The sequence below is a fragment of the Bos indicus x Bos taurus genome, chromosome X, assembly GCF_003369695.1.
Source record: "Bos indicus x Bos taurus breed Angus x Brahman F1 hybrid chromosome X, Bos_hybrid_MaternalHap_v2.0, whole genome shotgun sequence".
In the NCBI taxonomy this organism is placed as follows: domain Eukaryota; kingdom Metazoa; phylum Chordata; class Mammalia; order Artiodactyla; family Bovidae; genus Bos; species Bos indicus x Bos taurus.
The window spans coordinates 126344713-126367318 of NC_040105.1; the positions used below are offsets into that span (position 1 = coordinate 126344713).

The window sequence follows — 22606 nt, forward strand, 5'->3', positions numbered from 1 at the left end:
AGTATCCTTGCCTGGAGAATCCCCATGGACAGAGGACTGAGCTTTCTTGGTGGCTCAGACCGTAAAGAATCTGCCTGCAATGGGGGGAGACCAGGGTTCAATCCCTGGGTCGGAAGATACCCCGGAAGAGGGCATGGCAACCCACTCCAGTATTCTTACCTGGAGAATCCCCATGGACAGAGGAGCCTGGCGGGCTACAGTCCATGGGATCGCAAAGAGTCGGACACGACTGAGCGACTAGGCACACACAATGTGAAATAGGTCCCCTTAGTGACAAAACACTCCTCTGGCGCTACACCCCTTTGGGTGCGAATCTTTCACATAGACCACTTACAAGTAAAGAGAAGAGGACTAACTTTTACTGAGTGTACCCCGCTTGCAACGTGTTCGGGGCCTCCAAATCCCGGGTGGTTTTCCTCTACACCCCCACTAGCTCCCTCGCTTTCACACTAGTGCCTCCTTCCGTAGTGCCAGTTTCCAGTACGCTGAAGTACAAGAAAGGTCGACAGAAAACAAAGAGCACAACTTGAAGAAAAAGCAAAACAAACAAAAATCCCCGGCCAAGACATAGGGATCTGGTACTGACAGCCTCTAACTACCTCCTGCTGCGTCCACTGTCCCTCTGCCCTACCCGGAACTCTCCATAGGCCCCGCCCCCGGCTCTCCGCAGGCCACGCCCCCCTGCCCCGCGGCCCGCGCTCATTTGCTGGCACCTTCGTCTCCACTTCCCCATTGATCCGCCTGCGCTTCTTCTTCTACGCTCTCCACGCAGCCCCGCCTCTCCGAGAGCGGCAGCGCGGCGCAGGCCCGGCTCTTCAGCATTCCTGGACCTTTTTCCTTGTCTTTTACCCCTTCTTCCCAGCATTCCCGTTTCCGCTTTCTCACGGCTATTCTGTTTTTCCACCTCTGAGACGCTTCGCGCCCAGGGGTTCAGTGACGTCATCTTTCTGCGCTGCGCGGACAACCGCCGGTGGAGGAAGGAACGGTTCTGCCGCCCTTCGCTTCTTTTGTTGGGCTGCTCTTTCGGAGTCATGGCGCCGTCGCTATGGAAGGGGCTGGTGGGCATCGGCCTCTTTGCCTTAGCCCACGCGGCCTTTTCCGCTGCGCAGCGTAAGTGCCTGGGGGACAGGGACAGCTCCCATGCGGGACTCTGCGGGCGGCGTGTGGGCGCACCCAAGAAGGAGTGTCGGACCGAGTGGCCCAGAAATGGTCATTTGAGACCTTAGAGTTTGGGGTGACTGTGAGAAGCGGTGCGGGGCTCCCCGGTGGAAAGCTTGGAGTCTGAGGAGAGTGGGGCAACTGGGATTACAGCAGGGTTGGAAGGGGATGTTGGGGAGAGGGGATCGGTGGGCTGCGGGGTGGGCAGAAAGGGAGCCTTTCCGGGAATCTGGGACAAGTGTTGTCAGATCCATCGCGGGGTTGGTAAAGTGTCAGATCGAGGACTTCGGATGCTCATGGTTCCATGACAACTAGGTGGACAGCGTCTTGGGCACTCCTGGGTTTTCCAGGAGGACTGAGAAGTTAGGTGACCACTTGCCTCTGGGAGGCACTGTGATATGGGGCAAAGAGCACCGGGCTGGGAGACTGGAGGGCTGGTTCTTAAAAACTTGCTTTACCGCTAAATCTGTGACCTTGGGCATATCATATCCCTTCTCTGATGCTTCATTGAGGTGGATTTTAATTCTTGCCCTTTCTATGTCAAAGAGTGATTGGGAAGTTTAAGAAAAAGGCAAAGTAAAAGTACTTTATCGTACATATACAATTGTATTGTCAAGAAGAAACTTAGACTCCAGCAGAGGATGCAGTGCAGTGAGACGGTTGATCTGTTTGGAGGTCTTCCTTCTCTCCTAGACCGAGGGTTAGCAAACTCTAGCATGTGGGTCAAATGCAGCCTCCCTCTTGTTTTTGCAGTGAGCTAAGAATGTTTTTAGAGTTTTAATTTGTTGGGGGTGGGGGGAGCAAAAGAATATCATTTTATGATCCATGACAGTTATATAAAATCCACGTTTCAGTGTCTATCGGTGGTTTTATTGGCACACAGTCATGCCCGTTTAGGTATTTTCTGGCTGCTTTCTAAGGGCAAAGTTGAATAGTTGCAACGGAGATAGTAAAGCCTGCAAAGGCTAAAATATTTATTATCTGGCCCTTTACAGGAAAAGTTTGCTGATCTCTTTTGTAACCTATAGAGCCCACGAGGGCAGGGATGATGTATATTTTGTTCATTGCTGTAATCTCAGTGCCCAGCATAATGTTCCCTACAGTAGTTACTCAATAAATTTGTTGAATGAAGGGAGGAAATTCAGAGTTGAACTTTTTTCCTTTATTTGCTAGATTACTTTCCATCTTCAGGAATAAAGTGGAAAAGGAAATGCGAATTCCTTCAAAGCTCCAGTTTTCAAGATAAAATCTTTCGTTCTATGTATTATGTATACGGTAATTAAAATGATCCAATTATTAAAATTACATTTTTAGATACATGTATTATGACAACATTTGTCTTGACAAAAATTCAGCTTTAATTTTTTTAAAAATTTATTTTGAAATTTTAGATTTACAGAAAGGTTACAAAGATAGTGCAAATAGTTACTGTATTCTCTTCACCCAGTTTCTCTCCTTGGTAACATCTTCCATTACTATGGTATGATATCACAACTAGGAAACTGACATTGGTATATTACTATTAAGTACAGTCTAGCTTTTATTTGGATTTCACCAGTTTTCCCATTAATGTCTTCTTTCTATTCCAAGAATCAATCCAGGATATCACATTACATTTAGTCCTCATGTTTTCCCTGCCTCCTTTCTCTCTGACAGTTTCTGCAAAACTCCTGTCTTTAATGATGACAATAATAATAGCTTACCATGTGCCAGGCACTGAACTAAGCACTTTATGTGTATTGTGTAATTCAATCCTTCCAAAATCCCTGTGAAGTGAAGTGAAGTGAAGTCGCTCAGTCGTGTCCGACTCTTTGCGACCCCGTGGACTGTAGCCTACCAGGCTTCTCCATCCATGGGATTTTCCAGGCAAGAATAGATATTATTGTTATTATCACCTTTGAAAGATGAAGAAATTGAGCCACGCTGCTAGGAAACTTGCACAAAATTACAAAGATGATAAATGGGGAGGCTGGGCTTCAAATACAAACAGTTTGATTCTAGAGCCTATGTGCTACATTGCTTGGTAAAATTCAGTCTTGAGTAATTGGTTGAAATTGCGATGTGCTTAGGTGCTAGAAGGTGCAGTGATGTCCTGAGGGAGTTCAGAGTCAAATGGAGAAACAAGTGATTCAAGCAGCAGTCACCATAAAGTGATATAGATGCTAAAAGTAAAGATACATGGAGATGGGAGCAGTTGTTTTTTGGAGGTGGGGGAAGGGGTTAAGAGGCACCTAGAGCCTTGCTGATCAAGTGTGGTCAATCATCTGGGACCTTGTCAGAAATGCAGAAACTCAGACCCCACCTCAGATATGTGGAATCCGAATCTACATTTTAATAAGATCCCCAGGTGATTGTATGCACATTCATTTGAGAAATGCTGCCCTAGAGGAGACTAGGATACAGTGGTACTGTGTCATTTTCTACTATAGACTTCAGCTGTAAAATATTACAGTCCTAGAGCAAGGAGACAGGTGACAGAAGTCCAACCCTTTCGTTTTACAGATGAGGGAATATCCTACTAAGGTAGGGTTAGAGTCAGATTAGGCTTCAAGCAAAGAAAGGTAGCTGGGAATTGGACAGTAGGAAGTTAGCCAAAACCTACTTTGGCATTGGTTTAATTTTTATTTTACACCTGTCCTGTGATGAAACTTGTGAGATAAAACCAGAAATGTCTCTAAACACATTCTCTTTTAAGAATCAGTGAGTGCATGCTTACTCACAATTTGAGTTTTTAAGCATGTTATATTAAGTAGAGGGCTTCCTTGGTGGCTCAGTTGGTAAAGAATCCACCTGCAGTGCGGGAGACCTGGCTTCGATCCCTGGGTTGGGAAGGTCCCCTGGAGGAGGGCATGGCAATCCACTCCAGTATTCTTGCCTGGAGAATCCCTAAGGACAGAGGAGCCTGGCGGGCAGTAGTCCATGGGGTCACAAAGAGTCTAAGACAACTGAGCAACTAAGCACAACACATATTAAATTAAGTAGAGACTGCTAGGTTCCTCTAGAATTAGGATTTTGTGTTTTTATGTGAGATGAGAATGCCTTGTGGCATTTATCACTGCAGTAGGACCTCTTTACAATGCTCATGTTGGAAACAGACCATTATTACCATTGAGGCTAATTGTATCTTGTCAGATTGTGGCAGCAAGTAGCACCCTATGGTGCTGTGGCATGCTCATCTTTCCTGTGATGAACTTTATTTTGGCAGAGCGCCTATCCTGTATCTCCTTTGATTCTTATATTATTCCCATTTTACTGATGCAGAAATCTAGGCAGTGAAAGGATACTATATTCTCAGGCACATTCACCCTCTCCCTCCTACATTTTAACACTCTGAGATTGAGACACATGTTACAGTCCACTAGAGTGTCTTTCACATTGAATGAGATTATGATAAACTGAAGAGCTGGTGTTATGATCCAGGCTTCTCAACTTCCAAACCTTGATCCTTTTCCTTCATACCCTGCTGCCTCCTGAGGCTAAGGCAGTAGCAGAATTAAATCATAGAAGCAGAAATTGATGTACAGGAATTACTCCTATTCCAACGCTGCCCCAGGATATTCTCTTGAGAAAAACATTTCCATAGCAATATTACTTTGTCCATATTATGTAATGGTAGTGCTATTTTAGAGTTGAGATTTTTCTGTAGACTTAATTTTTAAATAATTGTGATTTCTTTGATCAGTTAGTGAAAGAATTTAAGAGAATTCTAGTTTTCCTGTAATAATGAAAGAAAAGTTGTTTAGGTATTTCTTCCTTAGTTTGCTCACTTTTCACTCTTCTGTTTTATAGGATGAGAAAGCAGGTCATGATGGGAATAAAATAGTTCAGGATCAGACTGACTGCCTTAGAAGATAGAGGTTTTTGAGGAATCCAGGATTAGCATTGTTTGTTTTAGCATATGTCAGTTGTTTCTTTGGTATATTGATTTGCTTGCATTTTAAGAAAAATGGGCTACAGTTTCCTTAATGGTGTGCTTCTGGTTTATAGATCGTTCTTATATGCGATTAACAGAAAAGGAAGATGAATCCCTGCCAATAGATGTAAGTTGGTCATTTATATTCCATTGAAATATATATAACCAAATCACTTTGTTGTATACCTGAAACTAACACAACATTGTAAATCAGCTATACTTCAATAAAAATATATATTTATATACAGTTTAAAAATTAGCCACATAGCTTAAAATGTATTTAAAAATTTTTTTATTTTTTATTCTCTTAATTTTCCAGACATGAAATAACATCTGTTATATACTTTTTGTCACTGATTATAAAGCCCAAAGATGTAGAAACAAAATATTTCTGTTTGGTTTCTAGAACTTAGTTTATTTATTTTTTGGCTGTGCCACGCAGCCTATGGGATCTTAGTTTCCCAACCATGGATGAAACCAGGCCCCTGGAATGGAATTGTGGAGTGCTAAACACTGGACCATGGGGGAAGTCCCTAGAACTCAGTTTAAATAGTCTTTCTAGAAGTTGCTCTGTCCATAGTCTAAGATGAACTTAACAAGTTGATTATTTGACTTTATCTTTTTTGGCTGCACCTTGAGCCATGCAGAATCTTAGTTCCCTGACCAGGGATTGAACCTGTGTCCTCTGCAGTGGAAGCATGGAGTCTTAAGCACTGGACCGCCAGGGAAGTCCCCCACTTTTTAAAAATCTTATGTTTTTTAGAAAAGTTTCTTTTATACATAAAGTTTAAAAACAAGTAAACCTAACAAAACATTGTTTAGGGGCATACACAGAGGTGATAAAGATTAAAAAAATAGGAAGTGCTTTTTTTAAAGTTGCAATAATATGTGAACTTCACTCACAGTTTTTTATCTTTCCTGGATTTTTTTTTTTTTTTTTGGCTGTGCTTTGTGGCTTGAGAGGATCTTAGTTCCCTGACCAGGGATCAAATCCATGCCTTCTGCAGTGGAAGTGCAAAGTCCTAACCACTGTACTGCCAGGGAATCCTTCCCCCAACTTTTTTATCTTTCTTGGATTTTTAATGTACAAAAGTAGTAAGTTCTTTGTAGAATCAAACAGTGTCAAAAGTAAAATTGACTCCATATATTAAAAAAACACTGACCCCATGCTCACAATTCTCCTTCTGTTCCCAACAGTTTGGAGCGTATCAGTAGTTTAGTTTTCTTCTGTGCATAAGCAACATTATCTTTGTTTGTGTGTATATAGTTTTATGTAACCAAAACACACAGGATTTTTATTGATTTATCTTGACATATTTTCACGACAGCTCAGAGTTACCACATCCTTGTTAATGATGTCTGTGATTGCATTGTATGAAATAGGTCTTGGTACACTGATGATGGGGATGTAAACCAGCATAACATATGACATTAGATTTTGATTTAGAAAATTAAAGTAATAGCTTGTGGCTAATTTTGACTTTAATTGTCTGTAATTCAAGATATGGTAAATGTGACTATTAACTCACTCTTCTGTTACCTTTGTTTTTGTGGTAGATGCATACACACACACATACACATGCACTTGTGTATATGCACTCATTTCTATCTGTTTCAAATAACTTTCTTCTGTTTACAAATGGAAAAATTTGAAAAATACAGATAATTACAATCAGGAAAATTAAATATGCCTGTAATCCCATGTTGGTTAATATCAAACACTGCAAATTTTTGTTTACATGCTTGCACAACCTCTTTGGAAAGCAGTTTGGTATTACCTAATAAAGTTGAATTTGTGTATACTCTCACGCCAGTGATTGCATTCCCTTGTGTTAGGAGACATACACAAAGGTATCCATCCTGACTTTGTAAAAGTTACAGACAGGAACTAGCCCACATAGCTATCAACAGTGCATGGATAAATTGTGGGAATTTCATGTAATGAAATACAGTGAAAATGAATGGACTATAATAACTATATACCACAATAGGGAGGAATCTCACCAAAAGAAAAAAAAGCTCAAATGGGAAAAAGTAAGCAATGTATGTTTTAGACGTACACATAGAGCTGGTAAAATAAATAAAAGCAAGGAACTGATTAATACACAATTGGGGCCAATGGTTAACTGGCAGGGAGGGTGAGGGATATAATTGGAGAGGGATACCTGGGCCTTGAAAGGGACTGGTAATATTCTCTTTTTTAAGCTGGGTAGTGAGTGAGGGCGGAGAAGGCAATGGCAACCCACTCCAGTACTCTTGTCTCGAAAATCCCTTGGACGGAGGAACCTGGTATGCTGCAGTCCATGGGGTCGCGAAGAGTTGGACACGACTGAGCGACTTCACTTTCACTTTTCACTTTCATGCACTGGAGAAGGAAATGGCAACCCACTCCAGTGTTCTTGCCTGGAGAATCCCAGGGACGGGGGAGCCTGGTGGGCTGCTGTCTATGGGGTCGCACAGAGTCGGACACGACTGAAGTGACGCAGCAGCAGCAGCAGCAGCAGTGGGTAAGGGGTGTTTTTTTTTAATACTCTGTGTTATTTAACACTAATACATTAAAACATTTATAGTTGCTCTTAGAAGTTAGTCATAGTTGATAACTGAGTTCTGAATGGCTCAGTACCTGTTTTGCTATTTGAGCAAAACCCAGACGTGTTATTGCAGCTGATCCACAGAACTTATAGAAGATACTATTGTGTTTGAGTCCAAATCATTTAAAGTGAGAATTGACTGCTTGATAGCATCTGGGAGAAATACCTGATAGAGGCTAGAAACGGAGAGAAAATTGTAAATTTTCATAATATTTGTTTGTTGTTGAGTAATCTTAATCTTTATACTCACAGATAGTTCTTCAGACACTTCTGGCCTTTGCAGTTACCTGTTACGGTATAGTTCATATTGCAGGGGAGTTTAAAGACATGGATGCCACTTCAGAACTAAAAAATAAGTAAGTCTTTTCCTTTTCATAGACATTTAATTTCATGGGGGTTTTGCTTCATTTACATAGTTTAAAATTATGTTTTCTGGTACGTAAAAGTTGGTTTTGTTTTTACATTTTGATCATGCAGTTTGTATGAGTAATGAGGTAAAAAAATTGAGTCAGTATTTGATTTGACAGGAAAAATGGAAGTTGAATGACAGACTGTTGACATTAGAATAAGATGTTATATTATGGTTGCTTAAAATTACTTGTTTGTTGGTTGGATAGATGGATGAAAATAGATATATAAGGAAGATATTCCCTCAGGCATGTTTTCCTTCTTTCCTTCCCTTCTTCCCTCTCCTCTACCCCCTCCTCCACCCCTCACCACTTTGCTTCCCTGTCTCCTTTCTCTTTTCCTTCCCTTGCCCTCCCTCCCTCCCTTTTTCCGCTTTTTATCCTCTTGTCCCAGCTTAGTCGTTGGAAGATTAAGGGGTTTTCTGTTTCCTCTATCCTTTGAACCTAGTCTGTGACATAAACTCTGCTCTCAGGCCCTTTTCTGTCTTCAGACTAAAGTATATTTGTTATTCTGCTTTGTTTTTTCCTCCTGTACTACTTCTAAGCTATTTTCACGAGCTTTGCTTGCTTTACTTTTCTGTGTTGCTCACTTTCATAGAATCATCCTTTAGCTTTGTTCAATTCAATCTCTGGACTTTACCCACCTTCTTGATCCTAGAAATTTTAACACAGTACTTCCTTAGAAGAATTCACAGTACACATTTATGTGTTACAGGAAATTCACTCCCTTTTTACTTTTACTTTTAAATTTACATTTCATATAGTCACATGTCAGGCTTCCCTTTTATGTGGGGGTATGCTTGGATTTTTAGGTGGGCTGACTTTGAGATTTGAGTTTTTATCAAAAGAAGAGTTCTCTTTCCTTCCAGGAAATTAATATTTAAAAACAAATCAACACCAAAAGCTGTACACTTCAGTGTTTGTGAACTTTTTTTAGACTACATATATCTCGCTGGAAAGAAGAAAAGGATACTCCACTATCACCACCCACTACTGTTCTTACAAAGAGTCTACCAGGAATCACAGGCGAGGGGCCAAGAAAGAAAGCAGTAAAACAGAATGGCATTAAGTAGGTGGTAGCAAAGTACATGAATTTAGTACATGGCAGCAGAATATACAGGTTTGGACAACAGCGGGTACAGAAGGGCCGAAAGGAATCTTTCGTTGTACTGATTCTTGGGAAACAGATCAAGTGAGAATAATCAAAGGTACAATCTATGTACTTTTTTTTTTTAAGGACTATTTAGCATGGGCTAGTGGTAGATTCACAGAGGTGATTAAAGTTGAGTGATTATTTGTTTGCATAGATATCCTGGAAGGAATGCCTGAATTAAAAATTTTATTATGTTGCTTTTCCGGGTTTCTTATTTTCCTTGTACAGGAAAAAAGTGAATACAGTATGATTACCAATTATAGTCTAATTTTATGGATTTAAACTTAGTTAAAAATACAACCCATAGCAAATTCATAATTTATTAGAAGCCTACTTATTTTCAAATAGGCTTTTATCAAGGTTTATCTAAAATTGATGCTTTTCTTTTTTTAAGGACATTTGACACACTAAGGAATCACCCATCATTTTATGTATTTAATCATCGTGGTCGAGTACTGTTCCGGCCTTCGGATACAACAAATTCTTCAAACCAAGATGCATTGTCCTCTAACACATCATTGAAGTTACGAAAACTTGAGTCACTGCGTCGTTAAGATTTTTACAAATTATAATAACAGGACAGGACACAAAGCTGGAATATTGGAGTTTGGGATACAAAACACTCCCCCATCAGTATTTATATTGATCGCTCAGACCTAATTAAAAAAGTCTACAACCCTTATTTGTACACTGTTAATCAAGTCATTAATGCAGTATAAGTTATCTGTGAAATGAGTCTTTGATCTTTCATAGAATTCTTTTTTCATTTAAAACAAATTCACATTTTTTGTAAAAGTCACTGTTTTGAGCACATTTCTTTGAAAAATGTTGATGGTTTTGTAATTATTTATTTTCTTAGATTTCTTTTGCACTACAGTTTTTAGGATCCTTTTGGAAATAGTGTGACTACTGCATTTTGCAGCATGAATGGTAGTAAATGGTCTTAAGTTCTTAACAACAAATGAATTTCTCTAAAGAGACCAAAATGGTGACTTACCAGTTTTTCTTATGCCCCCTAAAAAGTGGCTCTGCTTCAGCAGATACTTGCCAGTTTTTAATTTATCCATGAATTCTCACCCTACCCTACTCCCATATACCTCCTAACATCAGCTGTCTTGTTTCATCACTTCTCTGGGATTCAGTGTGCAGTGAGCAATTTTTATGTCAGAAATCCCGTCATAACAAATAGATTTAACAAACTCAACTTACGTAAAGCTACCTGTGTTCTCTTCATGTATCTGTAAAACAATGTCCCTAATTGATTATATAGTGTAAGAATAGTTGAAGATAGACCAGAAAGACCATCCGTGAATTAATTATCCTGCCTATGTAGAAGAACAGTAATCACTGAAGAAAACTGATTAGTTGTTACTAACCAGTTTAACTTATTCTAAGCCTCTGTTATTTTATTGCATAATGAACTTGTGAATTAGTTGGAGAAGGCAATGGCACCCCACTCCAGTACTCTTGCCTGGAAAATCCCATGGACGGAGGAGCCTGGTGGGCTGCAGTCCATGGGATCGATAGGAGTCGGACACGACTGAGTGACTTCACTTTGACTTTTCACTTTCATGCATTGGAGGAGGAAATGGCAACCCACTCCAGTGTTCTTGCCTGGAGAATCCCATGGACAGAGGAGCCTGATGGGCTGCAGTCCATGGGGTCGCTAGGAGTCGGACACGACTGAGTGACTTCACTTTGACTTTTCACTTTCGTGCACTGGAGGAGGAAATGGCAACCCACTCCAGTGTTCTTGCCTGGAGAATCCCATGGACAGAGGAGCCTGGTGGGCTGCTGTTTATGGGGTCGCACAGAGTTGGACACGACTGAAGCGACTTAGCAGCAATGAATTAGTAATAATAAAGGAAACCTTATTAAAGGTAGATCTCAACAGAATTGGGCCAAATATGTTCTAAATATTTGGAACTAATATCTTTTAATTTAAAAATTAAGGTCGTAGCTTCCAATTTGTAGCAGACTTGGAGTTTTCTGTCTTCATTGTATGTTGCTGAAGGTGAGGATGAGGGTACAGACTAGAATTTTTTTAGAAATAGCAATTTTAGGGAAATTTGGCTAGCTCTGGTCTGCTGGAAGCTTAACATTTCTTGGTAGAGAACGTTGCTTTTGTTGAATTGTATAGGTGTAAAGGGAATTTAAAAAGGAAATGTGCTTTAGGCAAGAATCATAAGATGCCCTTATCGTTGATGGCTTTTTTTCTGCTAGTAGTAAACCTCAGCTCTTCTGCCTGGTAACACACAGCCCAAAGTACAAGATTATTTTGTCAGTGGGTTTTTAATCGTTGTTTAGTTTTGTTTTGCTAACCTTTTAATCATTGTTTAGTTTTGTTTTGCTAACCCAATCTATCTGTGGAACACTGACTCTGCTCTCTAAGGAGAACAAAGTTAGAAATCTAAAATAATTTAGAAATGAGTTTAAAATGTGAAGTCAGGAGTTAAAGTCATATAAATCGAAGTAGTGTACGAGAAACAAGCTCCTTCCATCATGCCTGTCTACCATTTCCTCAGGTATGACTTGATTTGCAAGATCCTCTTGTTTTCTTCTCTTTTGAGGCCTGTCTTCCTTTCCTAGTATGTTTTTATAATAAATTTATTAAGATATAAATCACATACCTTACTATTTACCCATCTAAAGGGTACAATTCAGTGGTTTTATAATGTATTCACAAAGTCGTGCAAACATGATCACAGTCAATTTGAGAATTGTGGCTGTCACCCTGGAAAGAAACCCTGTACCCTTTAGTAGTCACCTGTCCTTCCCTCCCAGTGCCTCCCAACCCTGAGCAACTAATCTTTCTGTCTGTGCAGGTTTGTTTCTTCTGGTCATTTAGTATGATTGGATTCCCATAGTATCTGAACTTTCATGGCTGGCTTCCCAAATATTGTTTAGTTCTATGTGGAGTGAGAACTTCTCATGTTAAGAACTGTGAATTCTCTGAAAGGAGGTGGTTGGTAAGAATCAGTAGATGTAAGGAGGCAAGGTCAGATTCCTAACAGGTTTCTCAGTCAGTCGGATGCTGAATAGGTTTTTTCTCAGAACCAAGCATTCATGATGTGTTAATATAATTGTTTGTCTAGTCTCTAGAATGGATATTGAAATCTTTGCCTGCTCAGGATAGTCTTGCTAAAAATGATGCCAAATAATATGGCAAGTAATTGACATAGCAGACTTCAGTCATGTCTAATTTTGCTAGGAGCTTGTATACCTCTGGTCAGGTGAGTTTCCCAAATTTTTAATTTCCTCCAGTGAATTTATGCTCTCTTTTTAAAGTATGTACCATAGGATTGGGGTGATTTGGATGCATCATAACAGTGCTAAATGAATTAAGTTCAGAAGTTTTTTGTAATGCTGTGAGGCAGTACTAAGGTAGCCAAAAATGTAGTGATGTGAGCAAATTAAGCCTGCAGCTGACTATGATTTCAGTGACATTCAGAAGTGTGTATTGTTGAAGGCTCTCTAGAATATAGGAAGGCTCACTTAATCAGGGAAGCAGCCGAATGCTATGGCCTAGTGGCCCAGCTGCAGAAAATGCAGGTCGGCAAATTGGAGGCTGTGAAGCTCTGTAACTCCCTAATGATTGTTTCCTGAGCATTGTGGCTTATTTTTGAGTGGCATGACAGCATCCCCCGGTTGTATGTGGCCTGTTTCCATGATGTATTGAGTAGTGTTGTTTGTTGTGAGCATCAATGCCTGTAACACCAAGCTAAACACATTCTTTTGGATATGTTTCCTCTCTTTAAATGATCTTGCCCTGTCCAATAAATAAATGATTGTCTCACCCTGTTTTTGGTAGTGGTTTTTTTTGTTGTTTTGTTTGTTTGTTTGTATGTTTTACTTTTAATCTCATTTTCTTCTGCTTCTCTGTCCCCAGAAAAATGTAAGATTTAATTTTAACAACTGTATTTTTTCTAGTGTGATGCTTTTACTAAATTCAATGGATACTTTACTTTTCATTATACATGTAAAGTCTTACTGCAATTTTATGCTCTTTTAGAGTTGAAATAGAATGTGTAATCTCATTTATATTTGTATTTATGAATTATCAAATACCCTTTGGAGTACAAGAATATTGGTCTTCAAGCAGCAGTGTCTAATCATTCCAGCACAAATTTGTTATATAGCCAAACTGCTATTACAGAAATGGCAATTTATACTTCATAGGAAATCATTATGATTGAAGCATCAAGGGGCAAATCTAAAGTTTAATCCAAGAGGAATTTCTGATTCTAAAAGCATGGCACTTGTCTGCAGTAGTTTGAAAGATAGCACTATTAGTATTCAAATCTACATAGGAATATCTCAAAATAACCTACTAATCAAGTGTTCTTTTAAAAAGAAAAAGAATATATGCACATGGCAAAAAAATCAGATGGTACAGAAAGGTATGAGATTAGAACTTGCTCCCTTTCTTCCTGCTCCTAATAACCTCTCTCCAGAGGTAACTAGCTTTAAGTGTCTTGTATATTCTTTCAGGAAAAAAATAATTTGCCAGCAAGTGTATACATAAAAAGTTTTTACATTAATGGAATAAGACTGTATACACTCTCTGTACCTTGCTTTTTTTTGCTGTGTCTTATAAGATCTTTCTGTATCTGTATATATAGAAATACCTCATTCTTTTTAATGACTGTGTGGTATTCTACTATATATTGTGTTATAAATGTTAAAATATATAGACTTCCAGGTTGTTGGCAGTATTTTACTGTTGATAAACCATATTGTGATGAATTTACTTGTACGTATAATGAGTTTAACCTAACAAGGTTAATTCCTAGTAATAGAATTGCTGGGTCAAAGGATAGTTTTCATTTTCAGGTCAGTAGGTATTGCCAAACTGATCTCCAGAAATCTGCCTAATTATACTTCCACATATAATGTATAAGAATAATTATTTATGAGGCCCTTACCAATATTGGGCACTCAGCTTTTAAAATTTGATCATCTGAAAGTGAATAAATGGTACTTTGCATCTTAATGAAGTTCTAATGCATTTTAATGAAGGAGATGGAACACATTTTCATGTTTATTGGTTACTTATATTTCATTTTCTGTGAACTGTGTGGTCATGTTCTGTTTTCGATTCGATTTGTTTTTATTAGTTTGTATGAGCTCTTTGTATGCTAAGAAAATTGGTCTACTGTCTTATGTTTAATAATATTTTCCTGAGTTTTATTTATTTATGTAGTTAAACTTACCAGTCTTTATGGCTTCTGGGATTTGTGCCTTGCTTTAGAAAGGCCTTTACATTTAAGAATAAATTTAATGTATTTTTTCAGTATTTTTAAGTTTTTTTTTTTTAAACTTTTAAATCTTTGATTCGTTGGAATTTAGGTGTAAAGAGTGAACTAAGGATTCAACATTTTTCTCTTCCAAATAGCTATCTGGTTGTCCCAATCCTATTTATTTACTTTTTCCACATTGATTTGAAAAACCATCCCTTGTATATTGTTTCCATATATATTTAGATTTGTTTCTGAACTTTACAGTCTTTTCCAAAACTTACCAGTCTTTTAATTACTTTAAGTTGTTACACATTTTCATATTAGGCTTTGCTAATATACATCACATTATTATTAATTTCAGCATATTTTCCTAGTTATTCTTGAATTTTTATATTTCTAGACAAACTTTCAGTTTAGTTCAGTCACTCAGTCATGTCCGACTCTGTGACCCCATGAATTGCAGCACGCCAGGCCTCCCTGTCCATCACCAACTCCCGGAGTTTACTCAAATTCATGTCCATCGAGTCAGTGATGCCATCCAGCCATCTCATCCTCTGTCATCCCCTTCTCCTCCTGCCCCCAATCCCTCCCAGCATCAGAGTCTTTTCCAATGAGTCAACTCTTTGCATGAGGTGGCCAAAGTACTGGAGTTTCAGCTTTAGCATCATTCCTTCCAAGAAATCCCAGGGCTGATCTCCTTCAGAATAGACTGGTTGGATCTCCTTGCAGTCCAAGGGACCCTCAAGAGTCTTCTCCAACACCACAGTTCAAAAGCATCAATTCTTCGCCACTCAGCTTTCTTCACAGTCCAACTCACATCCATACATGACTACTGGAAAAACCATAGCCTTGACTAGATGGACCTTTGTTGGCAAAGTAATGTCTCTGCTTTTGAATATGCTATCTAGGTTGGTCATAACTTTCCTTCCAAGGAGTGTCTTTTAATTTCATGGCTGCCGTCACCATCTGCAGTGATTTTGGAGCCCCCCAAAATAAAGTCTGACACTGTTTCCATTGTTTCCCCATCTATTTGCCATGAAGTGATGGGACCAGATGACATGATCTTAGTTTCCTGAATGTTGAGCTTTAAGCCACTTTTCCACTCTCCTCTTTCACTTTTATCAAGAGGCTTTTTCGTTCCTCTTCACTTTGTCATAAGGGTGGTGTCATCTGCATATCTGAGGTTATTGATATTTCTCCCAGCAATCTTGATTCCAGCTTGTGCTTCTTCCAGCCCAGCGTTTCTCATGATGTCGTCTGCATAGAAGTTAAATAAGCAGGGTGACAATATACAGCCTTGACATACTCCTTTTCCTATTTGGAACCAGTCTATTCCATGTCCAGTTCTAACTGATGCTTCCTGACCTGCATATAGGTTTCTCAAGAGGCAGGTCAGGTGGTCTGGTATTCCCATCTCTTTCAGAATTTTCCACAGTTTATTGTGATCCACACAGTCAAAGGCTTTGGCATAGTCAATAAAACAGAAGTAGATGTTTTTCTGGAACTCTCGCTTTTTTGATGATCCAGAGGATGTTGGCAATTTGATCTCTGGTTCCTCTGCCTTTTCTAAAACCAGCTTGAACATCTGGAAGTTCACGGTTCACGTATTGCTGAAGCCTGGCTTGGAGAATTTTGAGCATTACTTTACTAGCATGTGAGATGAGTGCAATTGTGTGGTAGTTTGAGCATTCTTTGCCATTGCCTTTCTTTGGGATTGGAATGAAAACTGACCTTTCCCAGTCCTGTGGCCACTGCTGAGTCTTCCACATTTGCTGGCATATTGAGTGCAGCAGTTTCACAGCATCATCTTTCAGGATTTGAAAGAGCTCAACTGGAATTCCATCACCTCCACTAGCTTTGTTTGTAGTGATACTTTCTAAGACCCACTTGACTGCACATTCCAGGATGTCTGGCTCTAGGTGAGTGATCACACCATCGCAGTTATCTGGGTCGTGAAGCTCGTTTTTGTACAGTTCTTCTGTGTATTCCTGCCACCTCTTCCTAATATCTTCTGCTTCTGTTAGGTCCATACCATTTTTGTCCTTTATCAAGCCGATCTTTGCATGAAATCTGGTATCTCTAATTTTCTTGAAGAGATCTCTAGTCTTTCCCATTTTGTTGTTTTCCTCTATTTCTTTGCATTGATTGCTGAGGAAGGCTTTCTTATCTCTCCTTGCTATTCTTTGGAACTCTGCATTCAGATGCTTATATCTTTTTTTTTTTTTAACTTTATTTTATTTTCAGATGCTTATATCTTTCCTTTTCTCCTTTGCTTTTTGCTTCTCTTCTTTTCACAGCTATTTGTAAGGCCTCCCCAGACAGCCATTTTGCTTTTTTGCATTTCTTCTTCTTGGGGATGGTCTTGATCCCTGTCTCCTGTACAATGTCACGAACCTCCATCCATAGTTCATCAGGCACTCTATCTATCAGATCTAGTCCCTTAAATCTATTTCTTACTTCCACTGTATAATCATAAGGGATTTGATTTAGGTCATACCTGAATGGTCTAGTGGTTTTCCCTACTTTCTTCAATTTACGTCTGAATTTGGCAATAAGGAGTTCATGATCTGAGCCACAGTCAGCTCCTGGTCTTGTTTTTGCTGACTGTATAGAGCTTCTCCATCTTTGGCTGCAAAGAATATAATCAATCTGATTTCGGTGTTGACCATCTTGTGATGTCCATGAACTTGAGTATCATTTTATTCAGTTCTAAAATCCTATTGCTATTTTTCCTAAAATTTTAGGAACTTAAAATATGAAAGAATAGTTTGATGAGTGCCAAGATACTTTTCAGTTAGATTCACCATTTCTAAGTGTTTTGTTACTTTTGCTTTTGTTCTTTCCAAGTGTGGTTTTTTCAAAGCCCTCCTGAATTGTTTGTGGTGAGTTAACAGACTTCATCATCACACTTCAGGACATCATGACATTCCTAAATATGTCAGCAGGCCTCCCCTGTAAGAGTGAAGACATTGTTTCATTTAACCACAATACCATTCTCACACTTAAGAAAATGATGAACCGTCTAATACTATATTCAGATTTACCCATGTATCCCCAGAATGACTTTTATAGCTGCCCTCACCGAGGTTCACAAATTACATTTTTAAATTTGTCTCTCTGGTCTCATTTATTTTTTTAGCTGTGCTGCCCAGCTTGTGGGCTCTTAGTTCTCCAACCAGGGACTGAACCTGTGCCCCCTGCATTGGAAGCACAGAGCCTTAACCAATTGGCCACTAGGGAAGTCCCTCTAGTGTCTCTTAAATAGTCCTTCTACCTCCTTTTAAAGATGCTATTTTCTAAATAAACCTTAGTTTTTAGAACTGTTTTAGATTTATAGAAAACTTGGGAAGATGGTGCAGAAAATTCCCACATAGTTTGCCTCAATTTCACCACAGGTTAAAGTGTTAGCATGATACATTTGGTAACAATTCTTGAACCAAGATAGATACATTGTTATTAACCAGAGTTAATATTCAGATTTCTTTAGTTTTTACCTAATATCCTTTTTATGTTCCAGGATTCCATCCAGGATATTAGCTGTGATGTCTTAGGCTTCTCTTGGCTGTGACAGTTTTTAGACTTTCCTTATTTCTGGTGACCTTGACAGTTTTAGGAAACTCAGGTAATTTGTATGATATTCCTCTATCTGGATTTGTCCAATTTTTTTTTAGCGTTATTAGACTTGGATTATGTATGGCGTTGTCATACCAAGGGTACACATTTATTAACCTGAATTATCGCTCTTGATTTTTTTTGCCTGTGCCTGCAGCCTGTGGGATCTTAGTTCCCCAACCAGGGATTGAACCTAGGCCATGGCATGAAAGGGCAGAGTCCTAACCCCTGGACTGCCAAGGAACTCCCTGTTGGTGTTATTCTTGATCACCTAAAGCAGTGTTTGTCAAGTTTCTCTATCAAAGGGTAGAGTTACCCTTTCCATACTGTCTTGGAAGTTGCTATACATAGCCCAGACTTAGAAAGTGGGGAGTTATGTTGCACCTCCTTGAGGATGGAGTATCTACATCAATTATTTGGAATTCTTCTGCACAGGAGATATCTCTTCTCCCCCACTTATCAATTTATTCTATATTTTATTTATATGAGTTTGGGCTCATGGATATTTATTTTGTACTCTGGCTTATCATGCAATACTACTTAATTTGTTGTTGAAATTGTTCCAGTTATGGACATTGGTTGCTCTTTCTTTTGATTCCTGTGTCCCTTTGACATCACTCCCATTATTGTGGATTTTTTGCCCCAGTATTTCTTACCTCTGGCACTACAAGATGTTCTGGGTTCATCTTGCACATTTCCTTCTCCAGTCCTAGAGTCAGCCTTTTACTCCAAGGAACCTGGTTCTTTTTGTTGGAGAATAGTTTTTAAAACCAAGATCTGGGCCCTGGTTTTGCTCAGTTACTACTGGAAATTTGTCACTTCAAGGCCCTTCTACCTGAAAGAGCAAGGAAATATGTGTTACTAACCTGTGCCTATACACATATGTATAAATATTTCTATAGGTAACATCTGTATTTCTATTAAGTGAAACGCAAGTTCGTTTTGATGTTTGATCCATCGCCACATACATCACTGTAACTTCCTCCTCTTGCTTATCTGTAAACTGTTTCAACACTGAGAAACCTGGTTCCCACTGTCTGCTAGCCACTTACTTGAATTGTTTAATTCCAGTATACATGTGCAGTGTTTTCAGAATTATTAACATGTTTTCCCATGGGAAACAACTTTTTCAGCTAGAGCACAGTGATTGTATAGGGATTTTTTGCTATTTTACAGTGTCCACTCATTTCCAAATTTACTTAGGTCAGCACATTTCCCACGTACTCTTTAGTACATTTGTTTCAAGAACTTGTAGTATAGATTATTTTTCCCCTTCTGCATTCTATCCTTGGACTCCCCTGACCTAAATGATTTTTAAAAATATACACCAAGGTTCACTTTTTGTGATCTAGAGCTCAGTCAGTTTTGACAAATTCATAATTTATGTATCTACAATTACATTATTATATAGGATAAATTCACAACCCTAAAAATCCCTTGTGCTTCACATGTTCAACCCTCTCCTTTCCCCTGAGCTCCTGTTCACTACGATCTTTTTACTGTCTCCATGGTTTTGCCTTTTCCAGAGGGCCATATAATTGGAATTGTATAGTATGTAGCCTTTTCAGACTGGCTTCTTTTACTTAGTGATATGTATTCAAGTTTCCTTCATGTCTCTCTGTGGCTTGATAATTCATTTTTAAAATCTGTGAATAATAGTTCATTATATGGATGTTCCACAGTTTATCCATCACCTATTGCAAGATATCTCCATTTTCTGATGATTATGAATAAGCACTCACATGTTTTTGTGTGGACCTGCTTTTTCAAATTAATTGGGTAAATACCAAGGTGTATGATTGCTGGATCATATGGTAACATTATATTCAGTTTTATAAGAAATAGCCAAGCTGTCTTCCAAAGTGGCCTTACCATTTTGCATTCCCATTAGCAGTGAATGACTTCCTGTTACTCTGCATCCTCGCCAGTGACTGGTATTGTCAGGTTTTGCATTTTAACTATTGTAATAGATGTGCAGTGATGCTCATTTTAATTGACAGTTTTCCCTAATGACAAAAGATGTTGAGCATCTTTCATGTTTATTTGCTATCTGTATTTCTCTTTTGGTGAAGTATCTGTTTAGATCTTTTGCTTAATTTAAAAAATCAGGTTGTTTTCTTACTGTTGCATTTTAAAAGTTCTTTGCATATCTTGAATACAAGTCCTTTTCAGAGTTGTGTTTTGCAAATATTTTTTCCCAGTTCGTGGTTTGTCTTTTCAGTCTCATAATAGTGTCTATTACAGAGAAGATTTTATTTTAGTGAAGTCCAACTTATCAATTTTCTCTTTCTTATCTCATGCTTTTTGTATTATGTTTAAATGCTCATTTCCAAATTCAAATCCATCTAGATTTTTCTCTTATGATTTCCTGTAGAGGTTTTATTGTTTTTCATTTTACATTTAGATCTATGATTACTTCCTAGCTAATTTTTGTGAAAGATGTAAGATCTGTATCTAGGTTCATCTTTTTTCATATGGACACCCAATTGTTACAACACCATTTGTGGAAAAGACTATGCTTTCTCCATTGAATTGCCTTTGCTCCTTTGTCAAAAATGGTCAACTATATATGTGTGGGTCTATTTCTGGGCTGTCTGTTCTGTTAATCTACACGTCTACTCTTCTACCACACTGTCTTGATTACTGTAGCTTTACACTAAGCCTTGATATCAGGTAGTGTGAGTCCTCCATCTTTGTTCTTATTTTTCTATATTACATTGGCTATTCAGGATCTTTCATCTTTCCCTTTAATCTTTAGAATCAGTTTGTCGATATCTACAAAATAATTTTCTGGGATTTTGACTGGGATTGCTTTGAATCTATAGATCACATTGGAAAGAATTGATATCTTAATAATATTGAATTTTCCATTTTGTGAACATGGAATATCTCTGCATTTATATAGATCTTATAATTTCCCATATAGAGATCTTGTACATATTTCATTTGATTTATATGTATTTCATTATTTTGGTGCTATTATAAATGGTATTTTTTAAATTTCAAATTCTAATAGTTATTGCTGGTATTTAGGAAGGCAATTTTTTGTACATTACCCTTGTATCTTATTCCTTGTTATCATTATTTTTTAAATTCAGGAATGGATCTTGAATTTTGTTAAATGCAATTTTGGCATTTATTGAGATACTCATGTTTTTTCTTCTTTTACCTATTAAAATGGTGAATTATAAGAATAGACTTTCAAATACTGACCCATTTTTGCATTCATGGGGCGAAGTAAATATCCATTAAAGATAACAGCTTGCTAGGATTTTTGGTCTTTATGATTTTCTTTAATGTTAACCCGGCTTTTATAATACTTTCTTTAAGCCACAGGTTCACTAGGAAGACTAGATTTCTGCCAAAAGTTGGGTTATTTCTTCCTTTGTTGTTAAGGGTACTCACTTCTTTCTCTGCATTAGTTTATGTGCTGTTCTTTTTGCATTTTATAATGTAGTATTTGGTCCATACAAAATGTATGGAATATATATGTAAGCCGAAACTTAAAGGGACTTGTGTAAACTCACATCAAACTTAAGAAGAAGAGTATTATCAGTACTATTGAAAAAATCTTTTGTATTATGTGTAGTGGCCTTTTGATGTGTGTCCTCTTTAAGAAATATTTTCCTATTTTGGAATTCTTAGAGATACTCTTCTCTAAATTCCTCTAAAGTCTTATTTTTTTCTTTCATATTTAAATACTTAATCAATCTGAAATTTTTGGAGTATGGTATGAGGAAGAGATCCAATTGCATTACACTTTACATACATTGCCAATATGTGCTGCAAAAAGAAAGTCTATTCTTTTCCCAGCAATATGTAATAATACCTCTGAAATGTATCACATTCCCATATATGTGTGACACTATTTCTAGGCCCTGCTATTCTGTATCATTGTTCAATTCATGTACCTCTGCATCTGTATCACACTGTTTCTATTACTAAAGGTTAATAATAAGCCTTGAGATAGTAAGGCAGATCCCCCTAATTTGTTCTTCTATGTGTTTGTCTTGGGTATTTATTTTTCCACATAGATTTTAGAATCAGCTTGTAAAGTTCCATGAAAAACTGTTGGAACTTTGATTGTTATTGTGCTAGATTTATACATTAATTTGAGGGACGGAGGAAGTGGACTCTGAGTCTTCCTGTCTACGGTACAGACCTCACTTTAAGTCTTCTCTGATACCTTTCAATAAAATTTTATAATTGTCTGCATACCAGTATTAGACATGTTTAGTTATATTTATTCTATACACATATACACATATTCTCTCATATATTATGAAAGTGAAAGTGGCTCAGTTGTGTCAGACTCATTGCGACCCCATGGACTATACAGTCCATGAAATTCTCCAGGCCAGAATACTAGAGCGGGTAGCCATTCCCTTCTCTAAGGGACCTTCCCAACCCAGGGATCGAACCTGGGTCTCCTGCATTGCAGGTGGATTCTTTACCAGCTGGGCTACCAGGGAATCCCCCTACTATATATTCCTATATATATCTTTAATATTCTTTATATAATTTTGTTGATT

General features: G+C 38.2%; 1 protein-coding gene across 2 annotated transcripts; it reads left to right on the forward strand.

Moving 5' to 3' along the window:
- Window positions 1–736: 736 nt before the first annotated feature.
- On the forward strand, window positions 737–14518 carry MMGT1 (membrane magnesium transporter 1). 2 transcript variants are annotated; one of them, XM_027533705.1, is made up of 5 exons: window positions 737–1110; window positions 2332–2433; window positions 5146–5198; window positions 7915–8018; window positions 9617–14518. In XM_027533705.1, exons 1-5 carry the CDS (start codon window positions 1032–1034, stop codon window positions 9774–9776), a joined length of 498 nt encoding a protein of 165 aa, XP_027389506.1. In that variant the 5' UTR covers window positions 737–1031; the 3' UTR covers window positions 9777–14518. The 2 variants fall into 2 exon arrangements, with proteins under 2 accessions (XP_027389506.1, XP_027389507.1); XM_027533706.1 differs by lacking the exon at window positions 2332–2433 and having other exon boundaries at window positions 765–1110.
- Window positions 14519–22606: the final 8088 nt, after the last annotated feature.